A 14376-nucleotide genomic window follows, 5' to 3' on the forward strand; every position below is an offset into this window, starting at 1 on the left:
TTGATAGATCAGACTTTTGTGGATGCGGAACTACAGAATGTATTTCTATTGTTTTTTATATCTTTACTTTTAAAGGGGGAAAAGAGAAGGGGTGATTTTATTTTTTTTTCCTTTCTTTTTAGTTCCCATAGAGTACTTAAATCTACAAAGGTTTGTTCTATACCGTGTGTAGTGCTAACATATCAGTGGCCATCAGGAATCCATATTGGCAGTCTGTCTTTAAGAAACCCTTTAAGATATCAGACTGTACCAGTTTAGTTTATATTAGCTTGTTTTTCTGCAATTTTTGGAGTTATAGTTCTAGTAAGTGAGAAAGTACATGTTTATAGTATTATATAGTTTTCTTATCAATGTTTAGTGATGGTAAAAGATCTGAAACCAGGAGCTTTTGGCATGTCTCATCAGGTGACGTATTTGTCGGGTGTAGATTGACATCTGAAGAGTTGGCAACTCAGAAGAGGGATACTATATTGGACAAATGATACCTGTTACAGTTTGTGTAACATTTGGTTATGCGAGCATTTGTTTTCAAGTGGGATATATACTGGTGAAGATTACAGCGAAGTCAGAAGCCTGTTTACCTGCGGAGGGGACGCCCATTACACCACAGTGTGGATCCCAGGAGTTTCTCTGTCTTCGCTGTTTTTGCTATCTCGTAGCTGATGTTTCCGGACAGATGATGCGTGTAGTTCCTGGTGAAGCTTTTTTTATGTAGTGTGCAATGTAAGTACTTTACCATGGTGATTTATATTATGCAAAAAATGGACGCAATATCACACTATTTTCTATTTTTTGTAATCATTATAATAAGATTAATCGCCTTCTTTAAAGCTGTATCTGATCCCTTTAAATACTTAGCAAAACATTGTGTTATAGAGCAAAGATCACAGTCTCCTACAGCACAGCCGGCACCCTCCGTATCGGAAGCGCCTCAGCTCCTGAGCCAGATCCACATACCCACATCTGAAAATAATACTTAATATTATCTTGTCTAAATCGATATGTCCAAAAGTTCTCATGCGTATTTGGTACCAAAAGAAATGCTTTGTGTAAACCATTGTTTTTCTTAAGCTTAAAGGGTTATTCCGTCTCCACTCATTTCCGTAACAGGAGGCGAGCAGCACCGATGACGTCACGTGCCATACCTGTCAGGGCGAGTGCGCGATTAGCAGGTATCAGTAGACGTTTTACCTACCCAATACAGAACTTGGAGCTAAAATGAGCCCGAACCCATGGAAAGACTCTGTTATGAGACTTGAAACAAGCAGGTTATGGATAAAAGAAGAGATAAGGGTCTATATGTCTGTACGGTCTCAAAGACTGTTAAGGTACCGTCACACATAACGAGATCGCTAGCGAGATCGCAGCTGAGTCACGGTTTCTGTGACGCAGTAGCGATCCCGTTAGCGATCTTGTTATGTGTGACACTTACCAGCGATCAGGCCCCTGTTGTGAGATCGCTAGTCGTTGCCGAATGGTCCAGGCCATTTTCTTCAAAGGCGATGTCCTGCTGGGCAGGACACATCACTGTGTTTGACACTGTGTGACAGGGTCACAGTGACTGCTGAGATCGTTATACAGGTCGCTACTGTGACCTGTATTGTTCCTGCATCGCTGGTAAGATCTGACTGTGTGACATCTCACCTGCGACCTCCCAGTGACTTACCTGCGATCCCTATCAGGTAGCATCGTTTTCGGGATCGCTGGTAAGTCGTTGTGTGTGACTGGGCCTTTACAGAAGTCATCTGCATCTCTGCTCTCATGATGAGGGGAAGAATAGACAGAGATGCCTGCTATCACTTCTCACCTTGATGTCTGTTTCGCAGTAGACTAGCGCTTCTTTATAAAACTTGATGGCTTTCTCGTAGTCTCGCTGGACGGCGGCATGTCTTGCAATTTCGGTGGAGATTTCTGCTGCCAGTGACTTTTGGGCAGGGACCGCATCCGGCTGCTCGAGCTGAGCTCTCTTCAGTACCCTGGCTTGTATCTCCCGGGCCTGGTAACAGAATATTAAGGAGATGGTCACAGAGGAGCGAGAGGGTTTAGGTACAGTGGTAGAAGTGATGCATTCCCATGAGGACACGGACACAGGAGCACGGCCGGTGACAGTCACATGAGCTGTATAGTGTATTAGGTCTTTGTGTCCATCACAAGCATTATTTGCCAATTATGGCATATCGCTTGAAGTTATATACAATTTATGGTGTGCAAAAAAACAAAAAAAACATAAGAAAATCTGAGGATTACCCTTTGTAAAGAGACAACTGCATCTTCGGTCTTTTCCATCTTTCTATAAGTTTTAGCAAGAAGAACCAGATAGCGGCTGTCATCCATAAGCGGTGATAGTTCATTGGCTAAAAAAGATTGAAACAAACGGAATGTACGGGATTAACCCTCATGCATATCATAATAGACTTGCAAAAAAGGTAGAAGTCACGGGGCACTCGGCCTTCAGCCAAAGATTTATTGTTCAAAACAAGGCAACATGAACAAGTTACAGCAGGGGAGGAGGAGCACTCAACGGACGACGGCCGTTTCACGCCGTCTAGGTGCTTCTACGGGTCCACTTCTACTGGACCCGTAGAAGCACCTAGTCGGCGTGAAACGGCCGTCGTTCGTTGAGTGTGTGTAGCCCACCTGCAGTCGTCCCAGAGACATCACTCCACCTTCAGGGACGCCACATGGACTCCACTTTTTGGGTATATCTGGCAACAGGTATGTTGGTTTGGTATATATGAGTCGTGACGCCATTCACGGTTTGCGGTCAGGGATATGGGTGACCGCCACTGCAGGTTTAATGAGCATCTGGGGCCGATGGAGTCTGCAGTCTGATGGTATCCCCTCCTGTGAGTGAGGCTGGCCCCAGGGGCTCGGGTGTTTGGAACAACAGGTCCCAGAATAACTCAGTCTCAGTCCAAGATGTCTTCAACTGTTCTTTACTCACTTTTTGCTGTCATTGTGAGGTAACCCGGGCGATGCTGAGATTAACCAGGTGGAACCAGGTATCCTTTAGGCCGGTCTAAGGGTAACCGTTAACTCGCCTTCCTAGAACTTTTTGTTTCGGATTACCCCTGATTTGAAGTACCGTGGGATTCATCCAGGGAAGTTGCTACTGCCTTTTCTCCCCTTTTTGGCCCCTTTGCCGGCAGCGTGGACCAAGGAAGATGGCTCCAGGCTCGATCCCCCTTATGGGCCCCCTCGCTGCTGCTGAGGCTCGGACTCTAGTTGGTTGGTGAGGTTCTTGTAGTTCCCCTCACTGGCAGGTTTAGCAGATCAATAAATGGACGTCTACTCTAGGGACCTGTTCCCCGTGCGTGCCTAGTCACCAGGAGTCCCCGTACTCGACCACCTCTCTTCAGGTGTCTTTCTGACTGACTTGCTGATCACCGTTCTCCCCCGCTAATGGCTACTTCACGTGCAGGGTCTGGCTAGCGTGTTCGTGCGCGTCCCTGTCTCAGGCCACACTTTGCGCTTCTTCACTACCAGACTGGCTAGCTCCTCCTACTTTCCTTACAGCCTCTGCAACTTTAGCTTCCAGGCCCTCCCCTACACCCCTAGATGAGATGTGGAGGCAAGCCGCCTCTTGGGTCTGCCCAAGGGTCCCCTTTAAGGTGTGGGAGACCTGGTTGCTATGTGTCTGTGCGTACACACCCGATTCCAGCCTTTGGATTACCTGAAAGTACTGACCCAGCAGGGGTGCAGCACTCAGTGGTGCCTGACCAGGTCAGGTCGCCACAAGTGCTTCCCCTCCCCTGCTGTAACTTGTTCATGTTACCTTGTTTTGAACAATAAATCTTGAACTGAAGGCCGAGTGCCCCGTGACTTCTACCTTTTTTGGAATCTGCATCTAATCCTGAGACTACACACGGAGTGAGCACCGCTCATCCCAGCAACACAGACTCCCACAGGACCTCTGTATGTACACCCCCTCCTGTTTGCAGTGTGGTGCCTCCATCTAGTGCATTTTATTTTTCCTTGCTGAATGATTCATAATAGACTTGCAACTGAAGAAATAAGGGTGTGACAAAGCACTCTTAACCCCTTCACGACCGGCCGATTTTTCGCTTTCCGTTTTTTTTTTTCGCCATTCTTTTTCTGAGAGACGTAACTTTTTTATTTTTCAGTCAATATGGTCATGTGAGGGCTCATTTTTTACGGAACGAGCTGTACTTTTAAATGAAACCATCAGTTTTACCATATAGTGTACTGGAAAACAGCAAACAAATTACAAATGCAGAAAAATTGCAAAAAAAAGTGCGCTAGCACTATTGTTTTTGAGATATTTTATTCACTGTGTTCACTATATGGTAAAACTGATGTGTGGGTGTGATGCCTCAGGTCAGTGCGAGTTCGTAGACACCAAACATGTATAGGTTTACTTTTATATAAGGGGTTAAAAAAAATCGGAAGTTTGTCCGAAAAAAGTAGCGCACATTTTACGCCATATTCCGTGACCCGTAGCGTTCTCATTTTTCGGGATCTATGGCTCAGTGACGGCTTATTTTTTGCGTCTTGAGCTGACGTTTTTAACGGTACCATTTTTGTGCAGATGCTACGTTTTGATCGCCTCTTATTGCATTTTGCGCAAACGTTGTGGCGACAAAAAAACGACGTTTTGGCGTTTGGAATTTCTTTGACGCTATGCCGTATACTGATCAGATTAATTGATTTTATATTTTGATAGATCGGGCGTTTCTGAACGCGGCGATACCAAATGTGTGTATATTTTTTATTTTTTTAACCCTTTAATTTTCAATGGGGCGAATGGGGGGTGATTTGAACTTTTAGGTTTTTTTTTTAATTTTTTAAAACTTTTTTTAACTTTTTTTTTTTATTTTACTAGTCCCCCTAGGGGGCTATTGTGATCAGCAATCCGATCGCTCTGCCCTATCTGCTGATCACAGCTACATAGCTGTAAACAGCAGATACGCTCACTTTCTTTTTCACTATGCCGCGGGCACAGCGAAAGTGAAAGCAATTAATGTGTAGTACAGGAGTCATCACATGACCCTGTGCTACCATGACAACTACCGGAAGTCACGTGATCGCGTCACGTGACTTCCGGTATCGGCGGTAAGTAAATGTTTACCGCGATCGCGCTTATAATGGCGCTGTCACATATTGACAGCGCCATTTAAGGGGTTAAACGGCACAAGCAGATAACGATTCTGCTCGTGCCTAGCAGGCACACATCTCAGCTGTGAAAATCAGCTGAGAAGTGCGCCGATCGCGGCATGCTGCCGCCGGCAGACCGCGGGCAGTAACGTTATGACCGCTAGGACGTAATTTTATTGCCCGCGGTCGTTAAGGGGTTAATACATGGACACGCCCCCCAATGCACTTCCAGGGTAATTTACATGTGACTTAAAATTTTACATTTCTCAGTATTGGCACATCGGATTACTACAAGACTGCTATCATTTGTATAGTTGTACTAGGCATACAGCTTGCTTCAGTTGTGAAATTGTCCCTTTAAGTCAATGTGGACCAGGATTGAGCATTTAGAGCCACTGAATGGTGGATCCCTAAACAGCTGTATAAAGGAATCTTTGTACGACCTAAACTCAAATATTCATGAGGGGTGCGCCAACCCCCAATTATTTTCTACAATGCATAATCACAGTGTAACAAGCAGATTATCCTGGAAGCAAATCCACAGAACACAAATCTCCTATGTATACGCCCCAAGGGAACTTACCAAAGGTTAGTATAAGGTTTAAAAAAAGGATTTTTGTGTACTCACCGTAAAATCGTTTTCTCTTAGCCATCATTGGGGGACACAGGACCATGGGTGTTATGCTGCCTATCCATAGGAGGACACTAAGTAGATGCAAAAAGCATAGCTCCTCCTCTGCAGTATACACCCCCTGGCCGGGCCAGGCAACCTCAGTTTTAGTACACAAGCAGTAGGAGAAAAATAGTAAAAACTTATCTCAACGGAGGAACATGAGAAAAAAAGAGTCATACCCAAATAAGGTACTGAGAGAACCAAGGCCCAACATGGCAACAGGGTGGGTGCTGTGACCCCCAATGATGGCTAAGAGAAAACGATTTTACGGTGAGTACACAAAAATCCGTTTTTCTCTGACGCCTCATTGGGGGACACAGGACTATGTGACGTCCTAAAGCAGTCCATGGGTGGGAAAAAATAAAAGAAGACAACACAACCCAAGGACTAGGAACCAGTCCCAGACAGCCTGAAGCGCCTACTGAGAGAGGTGCTCTACTGCCGCTTGCAGAATTTTCCTACCCAGATTTGCCTCAGCTGAAACCTGGGTATGGACTCTGTAATGCTTTGAAAAAGTATGTAGGCTAGACCAGGTCGCAGCCTTACACACCTGTTCCACTGAAGCCTGATGCCGAATGGCCCACGAAGCGCCAACTGCTCGCGTGGAATGAGCCTGCAGCCTACTAGGAATGGGCTTAAGTTGCAAGCGGTAGACTTCCTGGATCGCAGAGCGAATCCAGCGAGCCAGAGTCACCTTTGAAGCTGCCTGTCCCGTCTTAGGCCCCTCAGGAATGACGAACAAAGAGTCCGTTTTCCTAAAGGGGGCTGTCCTGGATATGTAATATCTGAGAGCTCTAACGAGGTCTAACGAATGCAGAGACCTTTCCACCCTATGAACTGGGTGTGGACAAAAGGAAGGCAGAACAATGTCCTCATTCAAATGATACGGGGTAGGAACCTTTGGAAAAAAATCCGGAAGGGGGCGCAGAACCACCTTGTCCTGGTGAAAGATCAGAAAAGGCTTGCGGCAAGAGAGTGCTGCCAGCTCTGAAACCCGTCTGATGGACGTAATTGCCACCAGGAATGTTACCTTCCAGGACAGAGGAGCAAGGGAGGATTCCTTGAGAGGTTCAAAGCGAGACCTCTGGAGACCGTCCAGAACGAGATTGAGGTTCCATGGGTCCAGCGGCCATTTGTACGGGGGAACTAGATGGGAAACGCCCTGGAGGAAGGTCTTGACTTGCGGTTTTTGAGCCAGGTGGCATTGGTAGAAGATTGAGAGCGCTGAGACCTGCCCTTTAAGGGAACTGAGAGCCAACCCCGCTTGCAAGCCAGACTGCAGAAAGTCGAGAATTTTGAGGATGGCCAGAAGCATAGGCTGGACGTTAGTTTCCCTGCACCATGAAAAGAAGAAGATTTTCCACATACGGTGGTAAATGCGGGATGAAGCAGGCTGTCGGGCGCTGATCATGGTGGAGATAACCGCGGGGGAGAATCCCGCTCTTGTTAATACCCAGGTATCATTGGCCATGCCGTCAGCTTCAGGGCTCTGGAGTTCTGATGGGAAATGGGCCCTTGGGTCAGCAAGTCTGGGATGTCTGGAAGGCGCCACTGTACGTCTGCGAGCATTTGTACTAATTCGGCGTACCAGGCGCGCCTGGGCCAGTCCGGTGCTATCAGTATCACCGGGACTCCCTCTGCCTTGATCTTCCTGATTACCCGCGGCAGCAGGGGTAGAGGTGGAAATATGTAAGGCAGGCGGAAGTGGTGCCAGGAGCAGACTAGAGCATCCGCGCCGATGGACTGCGGTCGCGTGACCTGGCTATGAACGCGGGTACCTTTGCGTTCAACCTTGAGGCCACTAGATCCACGTCTGGTGTGCCCCAGCGAGTGCAGATATTTAGAAACACTTCTGGGTGGAGAGACTATTCTCCGGCGGCCAGGCCTTGGCGACTTAGAAAGTCTGCTGCCCAGTTCTCTACCCCCGGTATGTGTACCGCTGATATCACTGATCCCGTCGATTCGGCCCAGCTGAGGATCTTGTGGGCCTCGAGATAAGCCGCTTTGCTGCGGGTGCCCCCCTGCCGATTGATATAGGCTACAGCTGTCGCATTGTCCGATTGGACTCGAATCTGACGACCCTCTAGCAGAGGGCAGAACGCACTGAGCGCGAGAAAGATCGCGCGGATTTCCAGGATGTTTATGGGTAGGAAAGACTCCTGGGGCGTCCGACGTCCTTGAGCAGGCTGGCGTCCGTGGTCAGGACCAGCCAGTTCACTGGGAGAAAAGATCTCCCCTTCGATAGGGATGAGGACCGAAGCCACCAGCGGAGTGCATACCTGACTGAAGGCGTCAGGTGAAGATGTTTGTCCAGGGAGAAGGGGCTCTTGTCCCAGGAAGCTAGAAGGGCTAGCTGCAGTGGGCGGAGGTGCAGTTGAGCAAAAGGTACTGCCTCCATAGCCGCCACCATCCTGCCGAGCACCTTCATGCTGAATCGAATGGAGCGAGACGGAGGACGTAGAAGGCAGCGTACCGCTTGTCGAAGAGCGATCGCCTTGTCCTAAGGGAGATAGATCAAGCGCCGACGGGTGTCCAGGGACATGCCCAGGAAGGTGATGGATCGTGCTGGGACCGGGGATGATTTGTCTAGATTCAGTAGCCACCCTAAGCGGGATAGGGTGTCCACGGTGATCTGTACGCTGGTTGAGCAGTCGCGGAAGGAGGGGGCCTTGATGAGGAGATCGTCCAAATAAGGGAGAACGACTACTCCCCTGGCGTGAAGGACGCTCATGGCGGCCGCCATGACTTTGGTGAAGACCCTTGGTATGGTGGCAAGGCCGAAGGGTAGGGCTACGAATTGAAAATGGGAGTCCTGAACTGCGAAGCGGAGGAACTTTTGGTGATCTGGAGCGATGGGTATGTGCAGGTACGCATCCTTGATATCTATGGAGGCGAGGAATTCCCCTTCGACCATGGATGCAATAATGGACCTTAGAGACTCCATTCTGAATCTCCGTACGTGCACATGTTTGTTCAGGTGTTTGAGGTTCAGGATGGGTCGAACTGACCCATCCTTTTTGGGGACCACAAAGAGGTTGGAATAAAAACCCCTGAACTTCTCGTCGTCTGGGACAGGTATTTTCACTCCTGCTGTTTGGAGCAAGTGGATTGTTGAGAAAAAGGCCTCGCGACGTTTTCGAGTCTTTGGGGGGTTTGAGAGAAGGAACCGACTCGGGGGTCTGGTCCGAAATTCTATGTGGTAACCGGAGGACACAAGGTCTTGCACCCATTTGTCGTCTGAGGCGGCAGCCCAGATGTGTTGAAAGAACCGCAGTCGACCTCCTACAATGAGTGTGTCTTCCGGGGCGCCAAAAGAGTCATGAGGGGGGGGGGAAACGTCGTGGGCGAGTCTCCCTAGTCCTGGACTGTTTCGGTCTAGGATGCCATGACGAAGTGGGTTTCGGGGAGAGCTGAGAAGGTCGGTCCCTGCGTAGTACGCGGCTAGTGGCGGGGGCAGAGCGGGATGTCGACCAACCAAATGAGTTCCGAAAGGAGCGGAATGAGGACTGTGGACGTCTGGTGAAGGTCGTCCTGGGCTTCAGCTGGGGATGGGAGGTACTTTTTCCTCCCGTGGCGTCAGAAATGTGCTTGTCCAGACGTTCGCCAAACAATCGGTCTGGAAAAAAGGGAAGGCCCGTGAGAGACGTCTTGGAAGCAGAGTCCGCTCGCCATTGTCGGAGACAGAGAGCTCTATGGATGGCTATGGTATTTGAGGCGGCAAACGCTGCGCAGGTAGCATCATCAATGGAGGCCTGCATGAGGTACTCCGTCGCAGCGGCAATTTGAGCTGTTACTTCTGTGACGGTATGAGGGAACTGGGATTCCTCAAGCGAAGTGTTAAGGGATTCTGCCCAGACCGAGCTCGCCTTTGCGACCCACACAGAGGCAAAGGAGGGCGAGAGGGAGGAACCCCCAGCCTCAAAGGCAGAGCGGGTGAGGTGCTCCACCTGTCTGTCTGTCGGGTCCTTAATGGAGGAACCATCGGGTAAAGACAGGAGCGTTTTTGTGGCAAGGCGGGAGACCGGGGGGGTCGACCGAGGGCAGATCGGCCCAGCCCTTAGGGGCAGGTGAGGCAAACGGGTACCAGGCCACCATAAGTTTACAGTTACCGAATCGCCTGTCAGGCTTCTCCCTTTGCTTTGTGAGGATATCCTGAACGTCTGGGTGATCAGCGAAAACCTTTTGGGGTTTCCTTGCCCTCTTAAAGAAGACCACATGGTCAGCGGTAGTGGATGGGGGATCCTCCACATGCAGAGTTTGGTTGATTGCTGCTATAAGGGAGTCTAATGCAGTTTGACCATCTGGGGACGGTGAAACCAAGGAATCATCCTGGTACAAACAGCATTCTCCCTCCTCCAGCTCTTCAGAAGCCGTGGAGCGTGTGGGAGAGCCTGCCCTGTGTGCTCCCGAGGGAGAGCCATGGGGGCCATGAGAGAGTGCTGGAGACACCCGGCCGTGTGCTCTTTTCCTGATCCCTGCAACCGGTGAAGCATGGGCCCGGATTACCTCAGAAGAATCCTCCATAGGGGTATCCTCAGGCTGCGTTCCGTCCAGGGGCCCAGAAGGGTGTGGAGGACGACATTGCATAGCCAGCACCAGGTTCTGTGACAGTTTTTCCATGGATTGGGACAGAAACTGTGCCCATTCCGGTGGGCTGGGAGCCCTAGGCTCTGGGCTGACGGTTGCGGCGGTTGTGGCAGGGGGGGGGGGGGTCTTGGGGGGCTATAGAGGCACAGGACTCACAGAGAGAAGAGGTGTGTTTACGTGGTAGCTCAGCGTGGCAGGCAGTGCAGGCTGAATAATAAACTATGTGAGCCTTAGCACTCTTAGTACCCTTAGAGTTCTGCATGTTCCTAATAGGAGTATGCCAGGAGGGGGAGCAATGATATGCAGAGCTACAAGTGAAGCAGTGGGAAGCAAGGATTGTATTTGCTTCGGTGTACCTCACCAGAATCAGCCGATGGCCCTGCGTCCTCAGGAAGGAGTCTCTGTGGAGATCTTCGCGCGTTTCTCTGGGGGGCGGGGCTTATCGCGGCCCACAGGGGGCGGGGCTTAGCGCTAAAACAGCGCCAAGAAGAAGTCAGTGTGCACCCCTGCTGTCGGCAGTAAAAAATGGCGGGAAGGGAGCCTCTGTGACAGTTTTTCTCCCCCTCCCTCCAGTCAGCACACAGCTACCAGTAGATTATCTCTGCAGGAGTCCCTGCAATCAGCAAGGGACTCCCCCTCCTCCAGCCAGCACGCAGCTAGAGGGAATAAACACTGAGTTTATGAGCCCTGGGAGCCCTCCCCCGCCACCGGTATATTATCTCCGCAGGATTCCCTGCAATCAGCAAGGGACTTTCCCCTCCTCCAGCCAGCACGCAGCTATGGTGGGAATAAAGACTGTAAATTCAGCAGTCCTGGGAGCCTTCCTTGCACCGTCTTTCTCCCTTTGTCTGGGAAACCAGTCAGGGGGATCTCACCTTAACACTGCCTCACTCCAGGCAGTGGAAATAGCAGAGTCAGCCTGCTGTGTCCGGCCACACAGGTGCAATGTATCAACTCAGAGCCTGCAAAGAGGAGCTGAGGAATTGTGCCTCTGCCCTGGGCTCTGGAAAATCGGTGTCTGTGGGACCCGTCGTTCACTAAAAGGCAGCCCAGGATCCAGCATCGCAGGAGGGGGTACGTGGAGGCAACACTCCGCATTCCCGCCCGTTGGTGGTATTGGGAGATCGGTCCCAAAAGTAAACCGTCGCCCTCAAAAAAAAGAGAATTTTGTTTACTTACCGTAAATTCTTTTTCTTATAGTTCCGACATGGGAGACCCAGACCATGGGTGTATAGCTTCTGCCTCTGGGGGACACACAAAGTACTACACTAAAAAGTGTAGCTCCTCCCTCCGAGCATATACACCCCATGGATGACCACATCTAGCCAGTTTAGTGCAAAAGCTGAAGGAGGACATCCACCCACAAGTAGAGATAGAGTAAAACCCGGAATAACCGGAACCTCTGTCTACAACAACAGCCGGTGAAAACACACGGAACAAGAACTGCCAACAGGCAACAGGGAGGGTGCTGGGTCTCCCATGTCGGAACTATAAGAAAAAGAATTTACGGTAAGTAAACAAAATTCTCTTTTTCTTCATCGTTCCTTATGGGAGACCCAGACCATGGGACGTCTCAAAGCAGTCCATGGGTGGGAAATAAACAGAAAACTGAGAAGTAGGCAAAACCTAACTTCACAAATGGGCGACAGCCGCCTGAAGGATGCGTCTGCCCAAGCTCGCATCTGCCGAAGCATGAGCATGCACTTGGTAGTGCTTCGAAAAGGTGTGCAGACTAGACCAAGTGGCAGCCTGACAGACCTGCTGAGCCGTAGCCTGGTGCCTGAAAGCCCAAGAGGCACCAACAGCTCTGGTCGAGTGCGCCTTAATTCCCGGCGGGGGAGGCACCTGAGAACATTGGTAGGCATCGGATATGGCCGACCTAATCCAACGAGCTAGGGTCGGTTTAGAAGCCGAGAGACCCTTGCGCTGACCTGTGGTCAGCACAAAAAGAGAGGTGCACCGCCTAAGAGCAGCGGTGCGTGACACATAGATCCGGAGCGCCCGCACCAAATCTAAAGTATGCAACGCTTTCTCAAAGCGATGCACAGGGGCCGGACAAAGGGAAGGCAATGAAATGTCCTGGTTAAGGTGGAAAGGAGACACCACCTTAGGGAGAAGGTCCGAAGTCGGACGGAGAACCACCTTGTCTTGGTGAAAAACCAAAAAGGGTGACTCCGAAGAGAGCGCAGCTAAATCAGAGACTCTCCTGAGAGAAGTTATGGCCACCAGAAAGACCACTTTCTGTTTAAGTCGAAACAAAGAAACCTCCCTAAGAGGCTCAAAGGGGGGTTTCTGTAAGGCCGTGAGGACCAGATTAAGGTCCCAGGGATCCAGAGGCCGCCGGTAAGGCGGAATGATGTGAGATGCGCCCTGCATGAAGGTGCGCACCTGGGCCAGTCGGGCGATACGCCGCTGGAACAACACTGACAGAGCCGAGACCTGTCCCTTGAGGGAATTGAGGGATAGTCCAAGCTGCAGACCGGACTGTAGAAAGGACAGGATGGTCGGCAAGGAAAACGGCCAAGGAGCATGGCCGGAAGAGCGACACCAGGACAGGAAAATTCTCCAAGTCCTGTGGTAAATCCTGGCCGAGGAAGACTTCCGAGCCTGAGTCATAGTGGAGATGACCTCGGAAGGAATGCCTGAAGCCGTCAGGATCCAGGACTCAAGAGCCACGCCGTCAATCTGAGAGCCGCAGAATTCTGGCGGAAAAACGGACCTTGTGAGAGAAGGTCTGGGCGGTCTGGGAGATGCCACGGCACCTCTACGGACAGACGGAGCAGGTCTGGGTACCAAGCTCGCCTGGGCTAGTCTGGAGCAATGATTATGACCCGACGGCCCTTCATTCTGATCTTGCGCAGGACTCTGGGCAAGAGAGCTAGAGGGGGAAACACGTAGGCCAGACGGAACTGGGACCAATCCTGAACCAGCGTGTCCGCTGCCAAGGCCTGAGGATCGTGGGAGCGAGCCACGTAAACCAGGACCTTGTTGTTGTGCCGGGATGCCATTAGATCCACTTCCGGAGTGCCCCACTTGCGGCAGATTGACCGAACACTGCCGGATGCAGGGCCCACTCGCCGCTGTTCACGGTTTGACGGCTGAGATAATCTGCCTCCCAGTTTTCTACGCCTGGGATGTGGACTGCGGATATGGTGGACTTGGAGTCCTCCGTCCACTGAAGGATACGTTGAACTTCCAACATTGCTAGGCGGCTGCGAGTCCCGCCCTGGTGATTGATGTAGGCAACTGCTGTCGCGTTGTCTGACTGGACTCGAATGTGCTTGCCCGCCAACAGGTGGTGAAAGGCTACGAGAGTTAGGAGCACAGCTCTGATTTCCAGCACATTGATCGAGAGGGCTGATTCGGACGGAGTCCAAGTGCCCTGTGCTCGGTGGTGGAGAAACACTGCTCCCCAGCCGGATAGACTGGCATCCGTGGTGAGAATCACCCAGGACGGGGCCAGAAAGGAGCGTCCCTGGGACAGAGAGAGGGGCCGAAGCCACCACTGAAGAGAGCTCCTGGTCTGTGGCGACAGAGCCACTAGCCTGTGCAAGGAAGAGGTCCGCTTGTCCCAACAGCGGAGAATGTCCAGCTGCAGAGGACGCAGATGGAACTGGGCAAAGGGAACCGCTTCCATTGACGCCACCATCTGACCCAGCACCTGCATGAGGTGCCTGATGGAATGACGGCGGGGCTTCAACAGAGAGCGCACCGCCAGATGAAGGGACTGCTGTTTGACTAAGGGCAGCTTCACAAGTGCCGGCAGAGTCTCGAATTGCATCCCTAGGTACGTAAGTTTCTGGGTCGGGGTCAGAGTGGACTTGGGCAGATTGACAAGCCACCCGAATTGAACAAGCGTGGCGAGAGTGAGCGAGACACTCCGCTGACAGTCTGCACTGGATGAAGCCTTGACTAGAAGGTCGTCCAGGTAAGGAATCACTGCCAACCCCTGGAGGTGCAGAACCACAACCACTGCTGCCATGACCTTGGTGAATACACGA

General features: G+C 51.0%; 1 protein-coding gene across 1 annotated transcript in view; it reads right to left on the reverse strand.

Annotated features, from left to right (window-relative positions):
• TTC21B (tetratricopeptide repeat domain 21B) overlaps positions 1-14376 on the reverse strand; it is a 265962-nt gene that overhangs the window by 40320 nt on the left and 211266 nt on the right. Inside the window, exons 19-20 of the mRNA XM_075317283.1 lie at positions 2248-2354; positions 1808-1996 (exon numbers count right to left, since the gene is read on the reverse strand). Coding sequence (XP_075173398.1) covers positions 1808-1996; positions 2248-2354 — 296 coding nt within the window. The remainder of the gene's footprint in view (positions 1-1807; positions 1997-2247; positions 2355-14376) is intronic.

Source organism: Anomaloglossus baeobatrachus, chromosome 7 (genome assembly GCF_048569485.1).
Source record: "Anomaloglossus baeobatrachus isolate aAnoBae1 chromosome 7, aAnoBae1.hap1, whole genome shotgun sequence".
Lineage (NCBI taxonomy): Eukaryota > Metazoa > Chordata > Amphibia > Anura > Aromobatidae > Anomaloglossus > Anomaloglossus baeobatrachus.